This window comes from Podarcis muralis, chromosome 11 (genome assembly GCF_964188315.1).
Source record: "Podarcis muralis chromosome 11, rPodMur119.hap1.1, whole genome shotgun sequence".
Lineage (NCBI taxonomy): Eukaryota > Metazoa > Chordata > Lepidosauria > Squamata > Lacertidae > Podarcis > Podarcis muralis.
This window is the reverse complement of record NC_135665.1, coordinates 1,381,456-1,397,943: the sequence shown is the minus strand read 5'-3', so window position 1 is coordinate 1,397,943 and position 16,488 is coordinate 1,381,456. Positions and strand designations below refer to the sequence as shown.

At 41.8% G+C, this 16,488-nt stretch overlaps 1 protein-coding gene across 6 annotated transcripts in view; it reads right to left on the bottom strand.

The window, feature by feature from the left end:
- Positions 1–16,488, bottom strand: part of TJP2 (tight junction protein 2) — a 93,088-nt gene that overhangs the window by 34,845 nt on the left and 41,755 nt on the right. For all 6 annotated transcript variants that reach the window (XM_077935901.1, XM_077935903.1, XM_077935902.1 and 3 more), the window contains 3 exons: positions 4,376–4,429; positions 1,674–1,798; positions 7–109 (listed from right to left, as the gene is read on the bottom strand). In XM_077935901.1, coding sequence (XP_077792027.1) covers positions 7–109; positions 1,674–1,798; positions 4,376–4,420 — 273 coding nt within the window. In that variant the 5' untranslated portion in view covers positions 4,421–4,429. The remainder of the gene's footprint in view (positions 1–6; positions 110–1,673; positions 1,799–4,375; positions 4,430–16,488) is intronic.

Genomic DNA, 16,488 nt, shown 5'->3' with positions numbered 1-16,488 from the left:
ACTTACAATGGTAGCCACTTTCCCACTTTTCCTTAACTGCTGCACAGCAAAAGAATGGGCCACATTTTCCATGGGTGTATTATTAACCATAACCACTCTATCGTTCTCTCTGCAAAACAGAAGCATGTTGTCAATTAGAAAATACTAACATTGATAAAAAGGGTGGGGTTTGTTTATTTATTGCCTTCATATCCCTCCTTTTTCTCCATGGAACTCAAAGTGAGTTACGTTATTCTCCCCCTCCTCATTTATTCCTCACAACAACCCTGTGAGGTAGGTTAGGCTGAGCGTGAGCGACTGGCCCCAGGTCACCCAGGGAGCTTTCTGGTTGAGTGGGGACTGGGGTCAGTCCAGATCTCCACATGCTCCCCCACCTCAATCCATTATGGGGAACTGGTTGCCTGCGTTTGCCTCCTCTGCCCCCATCCAGCCCCCTCTACTTAGCTCAGTCGAGAAATGGGGACACGGAAGCCATGAACAGGCCCCCCAGGCCTTTGCCTATGCTGCCATTCTTAGTTCCTGAGCACATAAGGGGAGAAGACGGGGCTCTGCAATGCCCCATGGAGATCCCTTTGTGTTCAGGCACTGCAGCCAGAGTAGTACTGAACTAAGCTCGTTTATCTCTACAGTAACATTATGTTCCGTTAAATTCAGTATAAGACAAATGATATTTGCTTAATAACATAAGCAATGTCTCATTATAATTGTAGGTCAACATTGCTGGAAAGTTGAAGATTTCCTCCCTTTGTTGTTTTACATTTAATTGTTCTCACAACATATTCCCAGAGCCTAATCCCATAGACATCAATTTCCAATGACCAAAACACAAGCAAAGAAATGGAACACATGAGGCCTGTCAACATCCTCCCAGTCCTAATGCCCAGGCTCCTTGTTCAGTCTTCACCACTACGGGGCGGAGAGCAACATTTTCATTAGCACACCCTCCTTTATTAAGCCAGTGTAGCTTTCATGAATTTGCTACGGCCTTTCCCAACCAGGTGCCTCCAGATGCTCTGGACTATCCCATCAGCCCCAGCCAGGACATACAACCAATCATAGAATTCTGAAGTTTGGGATCTAAAGGAAGGGATCTGCAGGCCAACGCAGATGCTAGGGAAGCAGCTGGGGGCCACGGGTCCAGCATGAACCTTGCTGCCTGCATAACAAACATGCAGCTCCCGTACGGCATTCCCCTGCCCCTGAGATGCTCTTACCTGGATGCATCCCACAGCTGAGCAGGGATTTTGGTCAGGGTCTAGTGTGCTAGCCACTATGCAAGGTTGCCTAAATGTAAAGCTATCTAGGCTGGATACAGCCTCATACATAAAAATGGCAGGATCAAATAATTACACAAATTTTGTGAAATCTATGCCTTCCCAATTACCGTATTTTTTGCTCTATAGGACGCACTTTCCCCCTCCTAAAAAGTAAGGAGAAATGTGTGTGCGTCTTATGGAGCGAATGCAGGCTGCACGGCTAAGCCAGAAGCCAGAACAGCTAGAGGGAGCTCCCTTTAAATAATTTTTTTTTCTTGCATTCCCCCTCTAAAAACTATGTGCGTCTTTTGGTCAGGTGCGTCTTATGGAGTGAAAAATATGCTATATTTGTGTTTTGCAAACAAATTATCAGAGCAAAGAGAGACAGGCGCTACTGCTACAAGCATGTTTACTTACTGAAGTAATCCATCTGCTGGGCCACCTGCAAGGACATCTGACACAACTATGGATGTTTCGCCATTTTCAAAATGAGGGTTGTCTCTGCCACCAGAAACTGCAATCCCAAACCCTCGCTTTGAGTCCTAAAGGGAAAAGAGGGAGGAAAAACGCTCTTTTTAAAAAACAAAACAAAAAATAGAGCCACAATAGAATTTGAAATTGTTAGAACACCAAAATAGAGGCATAGTTAGACCAGTGATTCCCAAACTCCCACCACCGCCGACTTGACCTCTTGAAAATTGCTCACGGACCTCTGGGAGAGAGGAATGCTGATTGGGCTGTCTTTCTGCTAGTTGCCACTGACAGAAGATAATTATGTGGTGATTGATAATAGTCAGACAGATAGTCTGGCCATTAAATCGCTCTGGAGATAAGGGTGACCTGGGAGTTAACCTCAAAATGCTTGGGTCCAAGCTGCTTTTCTGCTGCCTGAGCCTCACAGCTTGGATGGGAGTCAGAACAAACTGGCAAGCTGAGGAGTAATGCCATCATACCCAAACACCATGTAATCACCTTTTTAAACCTAGCCTGGAGAAGAGGAGGTTAAGGGGTGATATGATAGCCATGTTCAAATATATAAAAGGATGTCATATAGAGGAGGGAGAAAGGTTGTTTTCTGCTGCTCCAGAGAAGCGGACACGGAGCAATGGATCCAAACTACAAGAAAGAAGATTCCGCCTAAACATTAGGAAGAACTTCCTGACAGTAAGAGCTGTTCGACAGTGGAATTTGCTGCCAAGGAGTGTGATGGAGTCTCCTTCTTTGGAGGTCTTTAAGCAGAGGCTTGACAACCATATGTCAGGAGTGCTCTGGTGGTGTTTCCTGCTTGGCAGGGGGTTGGACTCGATGGCCCTTGTGGTCTATTCCAACTCTATGATTCTATTCTATTCTATTCTATTCTATTCTATTCTATTCTATTCAACAAACAGTAAGTAAGGTAAAGAATCACACATTTCCTTTTCAAAACATCTCTGGGACAAGGAAACTGTAACGAGACACCCCCCCCCCACCTGCTGGGGAAAATCTACACTGCGAAAATCTGTAAGTACCACCTCCTGTTGTTGAGAAAACAGAAAGGAAACTAATTGTTAGAGTGTCTAAAGCAAAGTGAAAGGCCTGATTTATGGTGGACAAGAAGGATTAAAATGGATGATAGGAATCAATATGTGAAAAATCTTTCATCCTTTTTCTGCTTCCTGTCACTAAAGAACTGGAAAAACTGAAAGTTAAGCAGCCGTCATGAGGAAGGTGCTTTGAGACACAGTTGCAGCTGCAGTTTTAAAGGGGAAATTTTAAAGTGGATTGAGGGGCTACTAATATGCAGAACATCAAAAGCATCCAGCATGGCAAAGGTATTGTTGGATCTCCCAGTGATGGTTGGTATTGTTCAACAGTTGATGGCTGAACAATAAAAAATGATTGGATTAATGTCTGAGCAAGAAAATGAGCCAGAGGGATCTGAAGTGGAAAATGGAAATGGGGAATATTCAGAGGCTTCAGAACAAATGGATAAAATGTTGGCAGGACTAGATCAAGAAATAATTAAATTGAAGGAAGCAGTTGCTGCTGCTGAAATGGAAATGACTTCCATACAAGAATTTGGAGAAGGAGAAGATAAAATCACAAATGGTGATATGGAGAATTATTTTGATATGGTGCTGATGGAGTTGAAAGCAAAAAAAAAGAAATCGTGCTCCGGCGGCGTGGCGGCAGCAGGAGGCCCCATTAGCTAAAGTGGTGCTTCAGGTTAAGAACAATTTCAGGTTAAGTACGGACCTCTGGAACGAATTAAGTACTTAACCTGAGGTACCACTGTATAATGAAAAGAAAAATCATGGAACATTCGCCCAATGTACAGTAGAGAGACTTGTCAAGGATGTAAGGATTTATTATTATTCAATATGGAGTAATTGTGGGAATTAATGGAGGTAAATTTAAAATAAAAAATATGGTTGACATTGAACACCACCACCACCACCACCTGGGACCTAGGGATGGGCAATGTATCAATACATTAACAAAAATTGATTGGACGTCCACATCCTGGTAAGTTTCATAATTTTCGACATGGTGATACATCACGAATCATGATGTGCACATGTGCTATGTAAGAAATTGTGATGTGGGAAAAACCGTGAAGCCAGTCATCGCTTCTCTCATGATTCCTGCCACCCTTGTTCCTCTGTACTATATACAGCTGTAACAATATGTTAAAGGTAAGTAAAAATGTATCAGTTTTAGACCCTGAAGGACATTACCCTGGTAACATTACATGGTTACGCCCTTATTTTAGACATTGTTATATATTAGTATATCATGGTGATTAGCTGGTGATATATCGGGATGTTGAAAACCAGACATCGTTCAGCCCTTCTGAATGTGATGTTGATGTGAGCTCTGGAATTTTAAATATTTTAATAGTTATGCAGAAATGTATTGCTGTGAATTTAAATACACTGCTGGCACAAAAATAAAAATGTATGGGTGGAACAAAACTATTTAGCATAGTTTAACAGTTCTAATTAACAAATTTTAAAATGTTTCACAAGGAAAATTGATCAATAAGGTTAACGGGTTATGTCAGATTTACTAACACAATGGCACATGCAAAAAGGGGGAAAGGGACTATTAGAAAAAAAGGACCAGAAATAACCTCTCACCCTTTGTAAGGTCACTGTATACTGTTCCCATATCAGCTCTTCCATGCCTGGGGCCTGTTGGACAATGAAAAGCAATAATCAATAGAACATCACAACAGAAGACAGTCCTCACAAAATTAAGAACAGACCCTTTTCAAAGTCAGTATCAAACAGCAGTAATGTTTTGTAGTTATCACACTGCAGTGCTTTTAAAAATGGACATTAATTAGCCAGAATCTGAATAAAAAAATAAACACGTTTGAAGAACAAAATTTTAGTTGGAGAAGCCTTTTCCGTGGTTTTTTATCTGTATGCACAAAAAGGAAACCACACTTGAGAGAAATAGCTCACACCCAGATCTTTATATATTTGTGCCTGTGGTACCTGCTGCCTGACAAAGGACCAAATCTCAGTAGCAGGGGAGCACATGCCTGAATGTAGATCACTTGGATTAAATTGATCATGATGGAAAACCCTAAGAGACCAGAGACCTTGAATAAACTGCTATCAAAATAGATAGGTCACCATTGCCACTCTGGGAAGAAGGGAGGGACAGAAGTTTAATAAATAAACAATATATGCAATGTAATAAAATAAAAATATTTTATTAATATTATTGACATGAAATTTTCATGGCTTTTGGCTAGAACAATAAACTTGTTGACTGACTGAGTAATAAATGAGATGGCCAGATCTGACACATCCAGTGACTGTCCCTGAAAAGGTCTTGCCCAAGTCACCCCCGTCCTGTCTGCAGTGAAGGCAGGTCAATAATACAAGGTCTCACACAATGACTAGAAAGCTCATGTAGGAGGTGATCTTTAAGATGTCCAAGCCCTAACCATATAGGGCTTTAAAATGCAATTAGTAACTACCACATTGAATTGTACCCAAAAATTAATCTTAAACCCCCCTCAAAACCTGGCCACCGCGTTCCGTACCAGTGCTGGTTTCCAAATGCTTTTGGAGACAGCTCCATGCACATAAGATAGCATGTATAGGAGAGAAGGTCTGGATTATTGGGCAGGAAATTGAAGCAATTAAATGCACAAATTGTCATCTCATCTGTCCTCCCAGTTGAACGACGTGGCCCAGGGAGAGAGGGAAAAATAGTGGAAGTGAACAACTGGCTTCGCAAATGGTGCAAACAGGAACGGTTTGGATTCTTAGATCACGGACTGCAGTTTCTTAAAGATGGACTTTTGTCCATGGGATCTCACCCAGCACTTCCCTAAGTTTTATGAAGTCGGCTTTCTTAAAGTCAAGAAATTGAGTCCTAGTATGCTTGGCTGCTCCTTTCCGCTGTATAGTGAACTTCAGAAGAGCATGATCACTCGCGCCTAATGATCCTTCCACTTCTACCCCACTAACCAAGTCATCAACATTGGTTAGGACCAGATCTAAAATGGCTGTTCCTCTTGTTGCTTCTCCCACTTTCTGGACAATGAAGTTATCTGCAAGGCCAGTGAGGAATCTGTTTGACCTTATGCTCTTGGCTGAGTTTGATATCCAACAAATATCCGGGTAATTGAAGTCCCCCATTACTACTATCTCCCTTCCTTTTGCATGCTTGGCCATCTGTTCCAGGAAGGCATCATCTATGTCCTCCGTTTGACTTGGGGATCTATAGTAAACTCCCACAATGAGGTCTCTGTTATTCCTCTCTCCCTTAATTTTGACCCAAAATTATATATATACAAGTGGGAGCTAAACAGAACAAATTGAAAGCATTTGCAGATGATTTGGTATTGACTTTACAGGAGCCAGAATCTAGTACCAAAAGAGTATTAGAACTGATTCAAGAATTTGGTCAGGTTGCAGGTTTTAAGTTGAATAAGACGAAAACTAAGGTTCTAGAGAAGAATCTAACTGAGATTGAGAGAGATAGGTTTCAGAAAGAGACAGGATTGACACTGGTTAAGAAAGTGAAATATTTAGGGGTTAACATGACTGCTAAGAATGTGAATTTATTTAAGGATAACTATGAAAAATGTTGGACTGAAGTGAAAAAGGATTTAGAAATATGGTCAAGTTTGAAGTTATCGTTGCTAGGCCGAATCGCTGTGATAAAAATGAATGTATTGCCAAGAATGCTGTTTCTGTTTCAAACATTGCAAATTTTGGACAAAATGGACTGTTTCAAGAAGAGGCAGAGAGATATCTCTAGATTTGTATGGCAGGGCAAGAAGCCTTGTATAAAATTTAAGATATTAACTGATGCTAAAGAAAGAGGTGGATTTGCCCTGCCAGACCTTAAAATTTATTATGAATCAGCCGCTTTTTGTTGGCTGAGAGAATGGATGCTTCTTGAAAATACTGACATGTTGGATTTGGAAGGTTTTAACAATGTATTTGGTTGGCATGCATATCTGTGGTATGACAAGGTTAAAGCACATACAGTGGTGCCTCGCAAGACGAAATTAATTCGTTCCGCAAGTTTTTTCTTCTTGCGAGTTTTTCGTCTTGCGATGCACGGTTTCCCATAGGAATGCATTGAAAATCAATTAATGCGTTCCTAGGGAAACCGACTTCAGACCAGGTCCGGGGACAGTCTGTCCCCCGACCTCTTCTGAAGGCTGGGGGGGGGGGACAAGGGCTTTTCTTCCCACCCCCAGCATTTTAAAAAACCCCGGGACAGCGGAGGGCTGGACCTCTTCTGAAGGAGGGCGGGGGGCAAATGTCTTTGTCCCCCCTGCCTGCCTTCCCGGGAGAGCGGAGAAATGCAGCGCGTTTCTCCGCTCTCCTGGGAGGGCTTTTAAAGGCAGGCAGGGGGGACAAAGACTTTCGCCCCCCGCCAGCCTTCAGAAGAGGTCCAGGACCTCTTCTGAAGGCTGGCGGGGGGCAAAAGTCTTTGCTCCCCCCCGCCTGCCTTCAAAAGCTGTCCGGCCAAGGCTTCGCGGACCTCTCCGCAATCAGCGGAAGCGCTGCCGCTGCTTGCGGAGAGTTGCCGGCATGCCGAAGCCTGCGCGCGCTGAGATCAGCGCGCCCAGGCTTCGCGGACCTCTCCGCAAGCAGCGGCAGCGCTGCCGCTGCTTGCGGTGAGTTGCCGGCATGCCGAAGCCTGCGCGCGCTGAGATCAGCGCGCCCAGGCTTCGCGGACCTCTCCTGCCTTCAAAAGCCGTCCGGGATAGCGGGAAGCGCTTCCCTGCTATCCCGGACTGCTTTTAAAATGCTGGCGGTGGGGAGCAAAGCCTTTCGGCCCCCGCCAGCCTTCCTGGACCTCTTCTGAAGGCCGGAGGGGGGGAAAAGGCTTTGCTCCCCACCGCTAGCATTTAAAAGAGATCCCCGGAGATTTCCCTATGGGCTTTCGTCTTGCGAAGCAAGCCCATAGGGAAATTCGTTTTGCGAAGCGCCTCCAAAACGGAAAACCCTTTCATCTAGCGGGTTTTCCGTCTTGCGAGGCGTTCGTCTTGCGGGGTACCACTGTAGAGCGTTTAAAAACCATATTGTTAGGAAAGCATTGTTTAACGTCTGGATAAGATACAAAGATCTGTTAGAAAATAAAACCCTGAGATGGCTGTCACCAATGGAAGCAAAGGCTCAGAAAAAACTCAGTTTTGGGAAATTTTGGAGCAAGAGGGAGATAGATTAAAACTGCAGAGTTTCGAAAAATTAAAAAATAGAGTGCGAGACTGGCTTCATTATTATCAAATAATGGAGGCATATAATTTGGACAAAAAATTAGGCTTCCAGGTGGAAAAATCAAAATTGGAAACAGAACTGTTAGATCCTAAAGTCAAGAATTTGTCAAGAATGTATAACTTGCTGTTGAAATGGAATACTCAGGATGAAACGGTGAAATCTGCTATGATTAAATGGGCACAAGATGTTGGACATAACATTATGATGGCTGACTGGGAACAGTTATGGACCACAGGTATGAAGTTTACGGCATGTAATGCCTTAAGAGAGAATATAATGAAAATGATCTATAGGTGGTACATAACACCAGTCAAGCTTGCAAAAATTTACCATTTGCCTGATAATAAATGTTGGAAATGTAAGGAGACTGAAGGTACATTCTTTCACCTTTGGTGGACATGCCCAAGGATTAAGAACTTCTGGGAGAAGATCTATAATGAAATGAAAAAGGTATTTAAATATACCTTCCTGAAGAAACCAGAGGCCTTTCTCCTGGGCATGGTCGGCCAATTGGTGCCAAAGAACGATAGAACTTTTTTTATGTATGCCACAACAGCAGCAAGAATACTCATCGCAAAGCACTGGAAGACACAAGATCTACCTACCCGGGAAGAATGGCAGATGAAGCTGATGGACTACATGGAACTGGCGGAAATGACTGGCAGAATCCGAGACCAGGGAGAAGAGTTGGTGGAAGAAGATTGGAAAAAATTCAAAGTATATTTACAGAAATATTGTAAAATTAATAAATGTTAGAAGGATGCTGGAATGAACTTACATGGTTTTAGCAGAAAGGTTATAAAGAATTAATTAAAAATGGATTGTTAATGGGTCAAAGTGTAAAATTTAAGGTTAAATTGCGTTAAGATAAATTATGGAACAAAATCTGAGAAAGAGGGAAAGGACTTGCTGAAACAGCTAATTGAATTGGAATACAAAAAAGGGAGGTGTGAGGAAGTCGAGGAAACAAGTAAATGAAAGATAAAGCTATGAAAATACTGGATGGTTTTTTTAAAAATGTTTTTGTTTTTAAATGTTTTTGTTTTCTCTTTCTTATTGCTTTGTTGTACTGTTATTTTATTGTATTTTCTTTTATTTTTGAAGTATTGTAACTTTCTATTGTCTGCTTTTTTTTTTGTAATTGCTAAACTTTAATAAATATCATTAAAAAAAACAAAAAAACAATAGGGCTGTGTGTGCTAGCACCCTGCCCCCTCCACTCCTGACCTTCTGCATCGGCCTGGTCTGCATATCACATTAAATCATAGTTTTAAACTAGCTATGGTTTAATGTGAGCTAGAGGGCATGCTGTTCAAAAGTTCTCTAGGTGCTCCCCCTAATCCTGCTGCAGCCACGCTGTGGACAACACACATCAGAGTCCAGCTTATTTCATGTCATCCCAACCCAGGTTCAGGGTTTGTTTCTCTCCAAATTAAACCAAAGTTTAAAACAAACTATAGCTTAATGTGATATGTGAAGGTCTGAAAGGGAATCGCAAGTGCATTTGACCGAACACACTTATAGTCCTCCACACACAATCAGGGTTTCCGACTGCAGGGATGATGGTAAAACATTCTGCTAAGCCATCTTACGATTCTCCTTCAGACCACCCTTCTCAATGTGGGAAGACTGAAGGAGATAAGACATGTAACCCCGCATCCCCTCCCTCACAGATAGTGCTCTCATATTACTACGTGCAGCATAACCGAATGCTGCCATGATAGTCTCTTGATGTGCTCCTACAACAGGACCACCATCTATGGCGCCTGGTGAACCACAGGGCAGTCAATCGGATGATTTCTAAGAGCCAAGATGCTGCCCACTTGGACTACTGCCATGCGCTCCACGTGGGGCGACCTTTGAAGGTGCCTCAGAAACAACAACTAATTCAGAGTGCGGCAGCTAGACTAGTGACTGGGAGCAGCTGTCAGAACCATACAGCACTGCTCCTAAAGGCTCTACACTGACTCCTGGTATGTTTCTGAGCACAATTCAAAGTGTTGGTGCTGACCTTGAAAGCCTCAAATGGCCTTGGCCCAGGAGACCTGAAGGAGTGTCTCCACCCCCATTCTCCAACCCAGGCATTGAGATCCAGCTCTGAGGGCATTATGGCAGTTCCTTTTTGGCAGCAGTAGTAATAGTAGTAATAATAATAATAATAATAATTGTAATACAGTGGTACCTTGGGTTACAAACTTAATTCATTCCAGAGGTCCGTTCTTAACCTGAAACCACTCTTAACCTGAGGTACCACTTTAGCTAATGGGGCCTCCTGCTGCCACCACCGCGCAATTTCTGTTCTCATCCTGAGGTAAAGTTCTTAACCCAAGGTACTACTTCTGGGTTAGCGGAGTCTGTAATCCAAAGTGTTTGTAACCCAAGGTACGACTGTAATAATAATTTATTTATTATTTATACCCTGCCCATTTAGCTTGGTTTCCTCAGCCACTCTGGGCAGCTTACAGTGCATATAGAAAATGTAAAACATGCTGTGGAATGCCCTCTCATTAGGTGTTACAGAGATAACTACAACTTTTAAGACATCTGAAGGCAGCCCTGTATTGGGAGGTTTTTAATGTCTGATGTTTTATTAGGTTTTTATATCTGTTAGAAACTGCCCAAAGTGCCTGGGGCATGGTTCAAATAATAAAGATGGGAGTGATACAAATAAAATCATCATCATTTCAATCTGATCAGAGTTCAGATCCTCAGCAGATTGAATGATGCAATAAAAAAGTCATGCCTCGAGATAAAAAAACCCCCTACATAAATTACAAGTTCAATATATTCTCTTTCACACACAGAGCTACTAAAAACATTTCAGAGATCTTTTTAATTACTATAATTACTACTACTATATGGCAGCTAAAGGTAAAGGGACCCCTGACAATTAAGTCCAGTCGCGGCAGCTACATATATACTAATAGGATATTTTCAGTAAGAAAAATGTTTTATTGTACTGGAAATGAAATGAACAAATTTCTACTCATGTTCAGCTACTTGCAGAATTTAAGAAGTGCAGATTGATGAATACAATGTTGAAATACTTTTATTTTTTACTTGTGAATAAAACTACAAATTATTTGAAAATTAGTTTGAACTACAGTGGTACCTCAGGTTACATACGCTTCAGGTTACATACGCTTCAGGTTACAGACTCCGCTAACCTAGAAATAGTGCTTCAGGTTAAGAACTTTGCTTCAGGATAAGAACAGAAATTGTGCTCCGGCGGCGCGGCGGCAGCAGGAGGCCCCATTAGCTAAAGTGGTGCTTCAGGTTAAGAACAGTTTCAGGTTAAGTACGGACCTCTGGAACGAATTAAGTACTTAACCTGAGGTACCACTGTATCTGTGCCTCAGAAGAAAACCGGAAAGTCAAATGTTCCTTGGAATGGCATGCATCAAATTGTTACAAAGGGGAGGTGGGATGTATGCTTGGCTTTTGCATGCTGATATAATCAAGCTAAGAGGAAGCAGCTCTTAAGGTCACATTCTGTAGGATATAAAGTACTGGAAGTTCACCTTGGGAGTTCACAAGGCACAAAAGCCATCTGCTCTGTCCTAAATCTCTAACTCATAATCTCTTTAACATTATAAAATTTACAGCTGTTTGTTGTTGCAGAGATACTAACCAATGCTGACAGATTAATGGAAGGAGCAAAATGAGTGTGGGGGCTGGGTAAGACCACAGATGTTGTAAGTCACCATCTGAAGACTTCAGACTGTACCAGAGAGGGGATTAAATTCTGTCAGAGCAAGCACGAAGCTCCAACTACATCAGGTGCCAGTGAACCTGGTACACGTTGCACTAGTGCTGCAAATGCATCAAGAGACAGGTTAAGGTAAGTGTCACCTATTCCTGAGGAGTAATGAGTGTATTATTTTAGGAAATGGCAAGAAATGTAATATGAATACATTAATTGATTGCACTGTCACACAATTAAACAGGTGGTGATATTACCAGTAGCTCACTTAGCACATTCTATTAAGCCTACATTAAAAGAAGAATTATTTAATAAACAATCTTCTCAAGCACAATTTTACAGATTTCATGCTAATTCATTCTAATTAGAAGACTAATGTGATGATGAGATCCTAGTGAGACTTGAATGACACAGCAAGCCAGCAAGCTTCCCCCAGACACTCGGAAGGCATGGAAATCAGGGAGCCATTTAATGCTAAACTATTTGAGACTAAAATAAAGTACAACAATGTTGAAGACAGTCAAGAATCATGTCTTCTTCCTCGTTTTAAAACACAAAATCTTAGTATGGATGAGACAATAGGAAATACTAATTGTATATATTTTTCAAAAATTAACTCACATGCCATTTTAAAATCCTCAACTTTTTCACAGCATGTAGCCACATTCGTTGCAGAGCTTGAGCTGTCTTCATTGTGGCACACTATAATCTGTTAAGGGACTCTAACATCCCCGTCTTTTCATCAGTTTCCACCACTCAAACATTGTTATGTAATTCTAATACAATTGTGCCCTACATACTCAGCCAATCCTGCCTTCACACAATGACATATTAAAACCCACAGATGTACAAATGGCAACACATCTACTCCCAAAACAAATGTCACTATCTTAAAACAGAAAATAAATAACCCAGTACCTCAATTTAATTCCTATTTAAGTAACTTGCTGGTGTCACCACTAGGCAAGCATCAACATACAGTCTCCTCCCCATTCCCAAAGAATATGCAGAAACGTGAGGAATTTGCAGTTACAGGAGAAGTGTTTGCCTGATCTGTAAGCAGCATTTAGGACACAGACTTTGCGTATTGGGGCATATGCCATTTGGCTGGCTTCTGCAATCACAGCGGTAAAGCTACTGGGGGAAAGAAATGAGAAAAGGACAACTCTGTACTGTAAACAGTCTCAGCTCCCACGTGTCTTGCTGCTCAGTCCATCTCAGGCTTCCTCTTCTGACCTTCTCCCATCAGAGGTGAGGCAGAGGGGATGCAAACACCTCCAGTATCTTCCTCTCTCCACAAGAGGCTCCCACAGCTCAATGATGCCACCTCCTGGCTTTCAAAGCAGGAAGTGGAAGAATGCTGCCTTGCTTACCGCACTAGTTTGCATGAAGAAGAGAAATCTGCATTTCTCACAAAAAAAGTCACAGCGCGAGTGGCAGAATTTAAATTAAATAAAAATAAGACAAAATTGTGGAAAGTAAATTTGAAATTTACAGATTGAATATTATTGAGAGAGAACTATATGAAAATGATGTACAGGTCGTAGTTATCACTGGTTAAATTGGCAAAAATGCATAAAAATGAAAAGAAAGTGTTGGAGATGTGAAACAGAAGGTACATTCTATCATATGTGGTGGGATTGTAAGAAGGTAAAATCCTACTGGGAAATGATATACAATGAATTGAAGAAAATGTTAAAAATAACCTCTGTAAAAAAACTAGAAGCCTTTTTATTAGGTATTTTAGGTCAAGACATACCAAAAGAAATGGTATGAGGACTTTATTTATGTATGCCACTACAGCAGCAAGAATGTTGATTTCACAAAACTGGAAGACTGGAGATATACCAACTAAAGGACAATGGCAAGAGAAGTTGAGGAACTATGCAGAACCAGCAAAAATGACAGAAAGACTAAGAGAAAAAGACAACAGAGACTTTGAAAAAGAGTGGGAACCATTCATATTATACTTTCAGAAACAAAGAAAGGCAACAGACTTGATGGCAGGATTTAAATAAACATTCACATTATCAGCATCAGAAAATGTTTGGAAGATAGTAAAATAAGATGATGTATTTAATTTTATTTTTATTTTTTGAAGGCTTGATGTTATGTTATTGATAATTTTCCTGTTGAGAGACAGGAAAGCAGATGAAAATAGAAAGAAACCAGAAAGGCAAGTTGGGGGAAGTCTTGGAGGGAGGGAGGGAGGGAGGGAGGGAGGAATATATGGCAAATGTTAAAAATTTGAGATGTATGTAATGAACGAAAATGAAAAAACTAGGGCTGGTTCACATGCCTGCACATCACTTGCACCACAATCCTATGGATGTTTACTCAGGAGCAAGTCTCTACTTTTGAGGTGATATGAAATCTTTGTGCTGCTTCAGCTGTAAGGTCTTTGACATCTGCAACTCACTCCTTGTTGAAGCTGCATATGGGAAGTGGCCGAAGTGCAGCTGAGACAGAACAAGTGGAAAGACAAGCCGAGGAGCAGGACCCATCCTTACAGTGTGGAAGGCCAGCATTCAGCTCCTAACGCTAGACTTCAAAAGAACATCTCTGCCTTTGGGCACATACATCTGAGCTAGAGTAAATAAGATAAACCAAGTTACCCAAACCAATGACAGGCTTTTGAGCACTTTGACCTGATCAGGTGCTGCAAGGGAATATTGACTATTCAATATCCAGTTACCTCCCTCCTGCTTAATATTTTCCTTTATTTCCCTCCACCCATTTTTTCTGGATCAAGTGAAGAAGCTTTATGCATATTGTTTGCTGCTGCTTTTTAACGATGGTTCATTTTCCTTCTGCCCTCAAGTTGCAACTTCATAACTCATTGTTTCTGGTCATGGGATCTGAATGGCTCCTTAATTTAGGAGCAGCTGAATTTACAGAAACACACTGAAAGGCAAGGAAACAGAACTGTTAGTTTATGACACAAAAATAGATAAACCCTTTAATTTGGTGCTGAATCACTCACTAATGGTCATATCGGCAGATACTGTGAATTTGGAGTAATGCAAATGGCCAGTGTAAATTAAATTGATTGGTCGCAGCTGCTACAGAAGTGATGGGTGTTAAAACAGCAAATGACCTATAAACTAATTTTCCACTAGATGGTGGTATTAAGCAGCTATTTGACAAGACAGATGAAAGAAAGGAGCACACATGCCCACGCACTGATAATTGGAAAGCAAAAAACCTTTTTCCATTCAAATTATTTTTACCAGATTCACTTAAGTCTTAATACAACAGGCAACCTTCTAAAAGCCACTACTGTAGTTTGTATACATTTCCTAGGATTTCCACAGATAAGTATCAAATTTAGAATGTTCCTGTAAGTTCTCTGGGGATTCTCTTTAAAATATGTGCGTGTCTGTGTAAAGCCACCATTTGTACAGTAGTATCACTGCCCACAGCAGATACTTTAGATGGACAAGGTAGATTTCTCCAATTCTTTCATTATTACATAAATAAAGCATGACTAAGCAGGGTCTAAAAACATGGGACAGAAGACTATTTTGTAACTACTACTACTCCTCATTTGAGGGACGCGGGTGGCGCTGTGGGTTAAACCACAGAGCCTAGGACTTGCCGATCAGAAGGTTGGCGGTTTGAATCCCCGCGATGGGGTGAGCTCCTGTTGTTCGGTCCCTGCTCCTGCCAACCTAGCAGTTGAAAAGCACGTCAAAGTGCAAGTAGATACCTCCGGCAGGAAGGTAAACGGCGTTTCCGTGCATTGCTCTGGTTCACCAGAAGCGGCTTAGTCATGCTGGCCACATGCTGGACGCCGGCTCCCTCGGCCAATAAAGCGAGATGAGTGCCACAACCCCAGAGTCGGTCATGACTGAACCTAATGGTCAGGGGTCCCTTTACCTTTTACTTTACTCCTCGTTTGATGGGGCTTGTACAGGAAAATGTTTCAGAGAGGCTAATCCTAACACCATCATTCCTGGGACCAACACCTAGACAAGGCTGCCAATAGAGGTCTCTGAAAATATTAGAAGAGACCCATTTACTTGCAGCTCAAGACAACCTGCTACTTCAAAGCTAAGCATCTCTAAGTGCACCTACAGTCTTGGATGCTCCTTGGCTCAGAACTACTGGTCCTCTCTCACAACCCTCACCATGATGCCATCCCTGCAACTGGGAAGAAGCTGGCTAGTTCTGCCACTTGGAAGCAGAGGCATAAGGCTCGACCCTTTACAGGAGTGTTTCCCAAAGTGTGGTACATGTACCCTCAGCAGGACATGAATGGGGTTCAAAGGGTACACGGCAGAAATTTTAATTATAATTCATCATAGCTTTTTTAGCTGCATAAAACAAAATAATATTATTTTGTTGAATAAATAAATAGCTAAAATAGTATTATTAAATCTACTCCCCAATTATCTTCTTCTAAGAAGGGGAATGCCAGTAAGAATAAACTTTCAGAAGGAGTACATGATTATTCAAAGTTTGGGAAACACAGCTTTACAGCATAACCAACAGGGTTCCCTGCAGGTACTGCTGGACTACAAATAACATCAGGCCGAGTCAGCATGGCCAATGGGCAAGGGAGTTGTAGTCCAACGGCACCTGGAGGGCACCCAGTTGGCTGCCTCTACTTTACAGGCTCACACTTTGTCGCCCTGGCACATGAGGCGGCAGGGCTCCTTCAAATCAAATTGATCTGGAACCATGAAGGGAAAGCTATTGCCATTGCCCAAGCTTTGTTTCAGTGAAAAGCTTCAACATCTAACATTAGAGGCGGGACTTTAAAAACAGCACCCAAACTTGTTAGTTA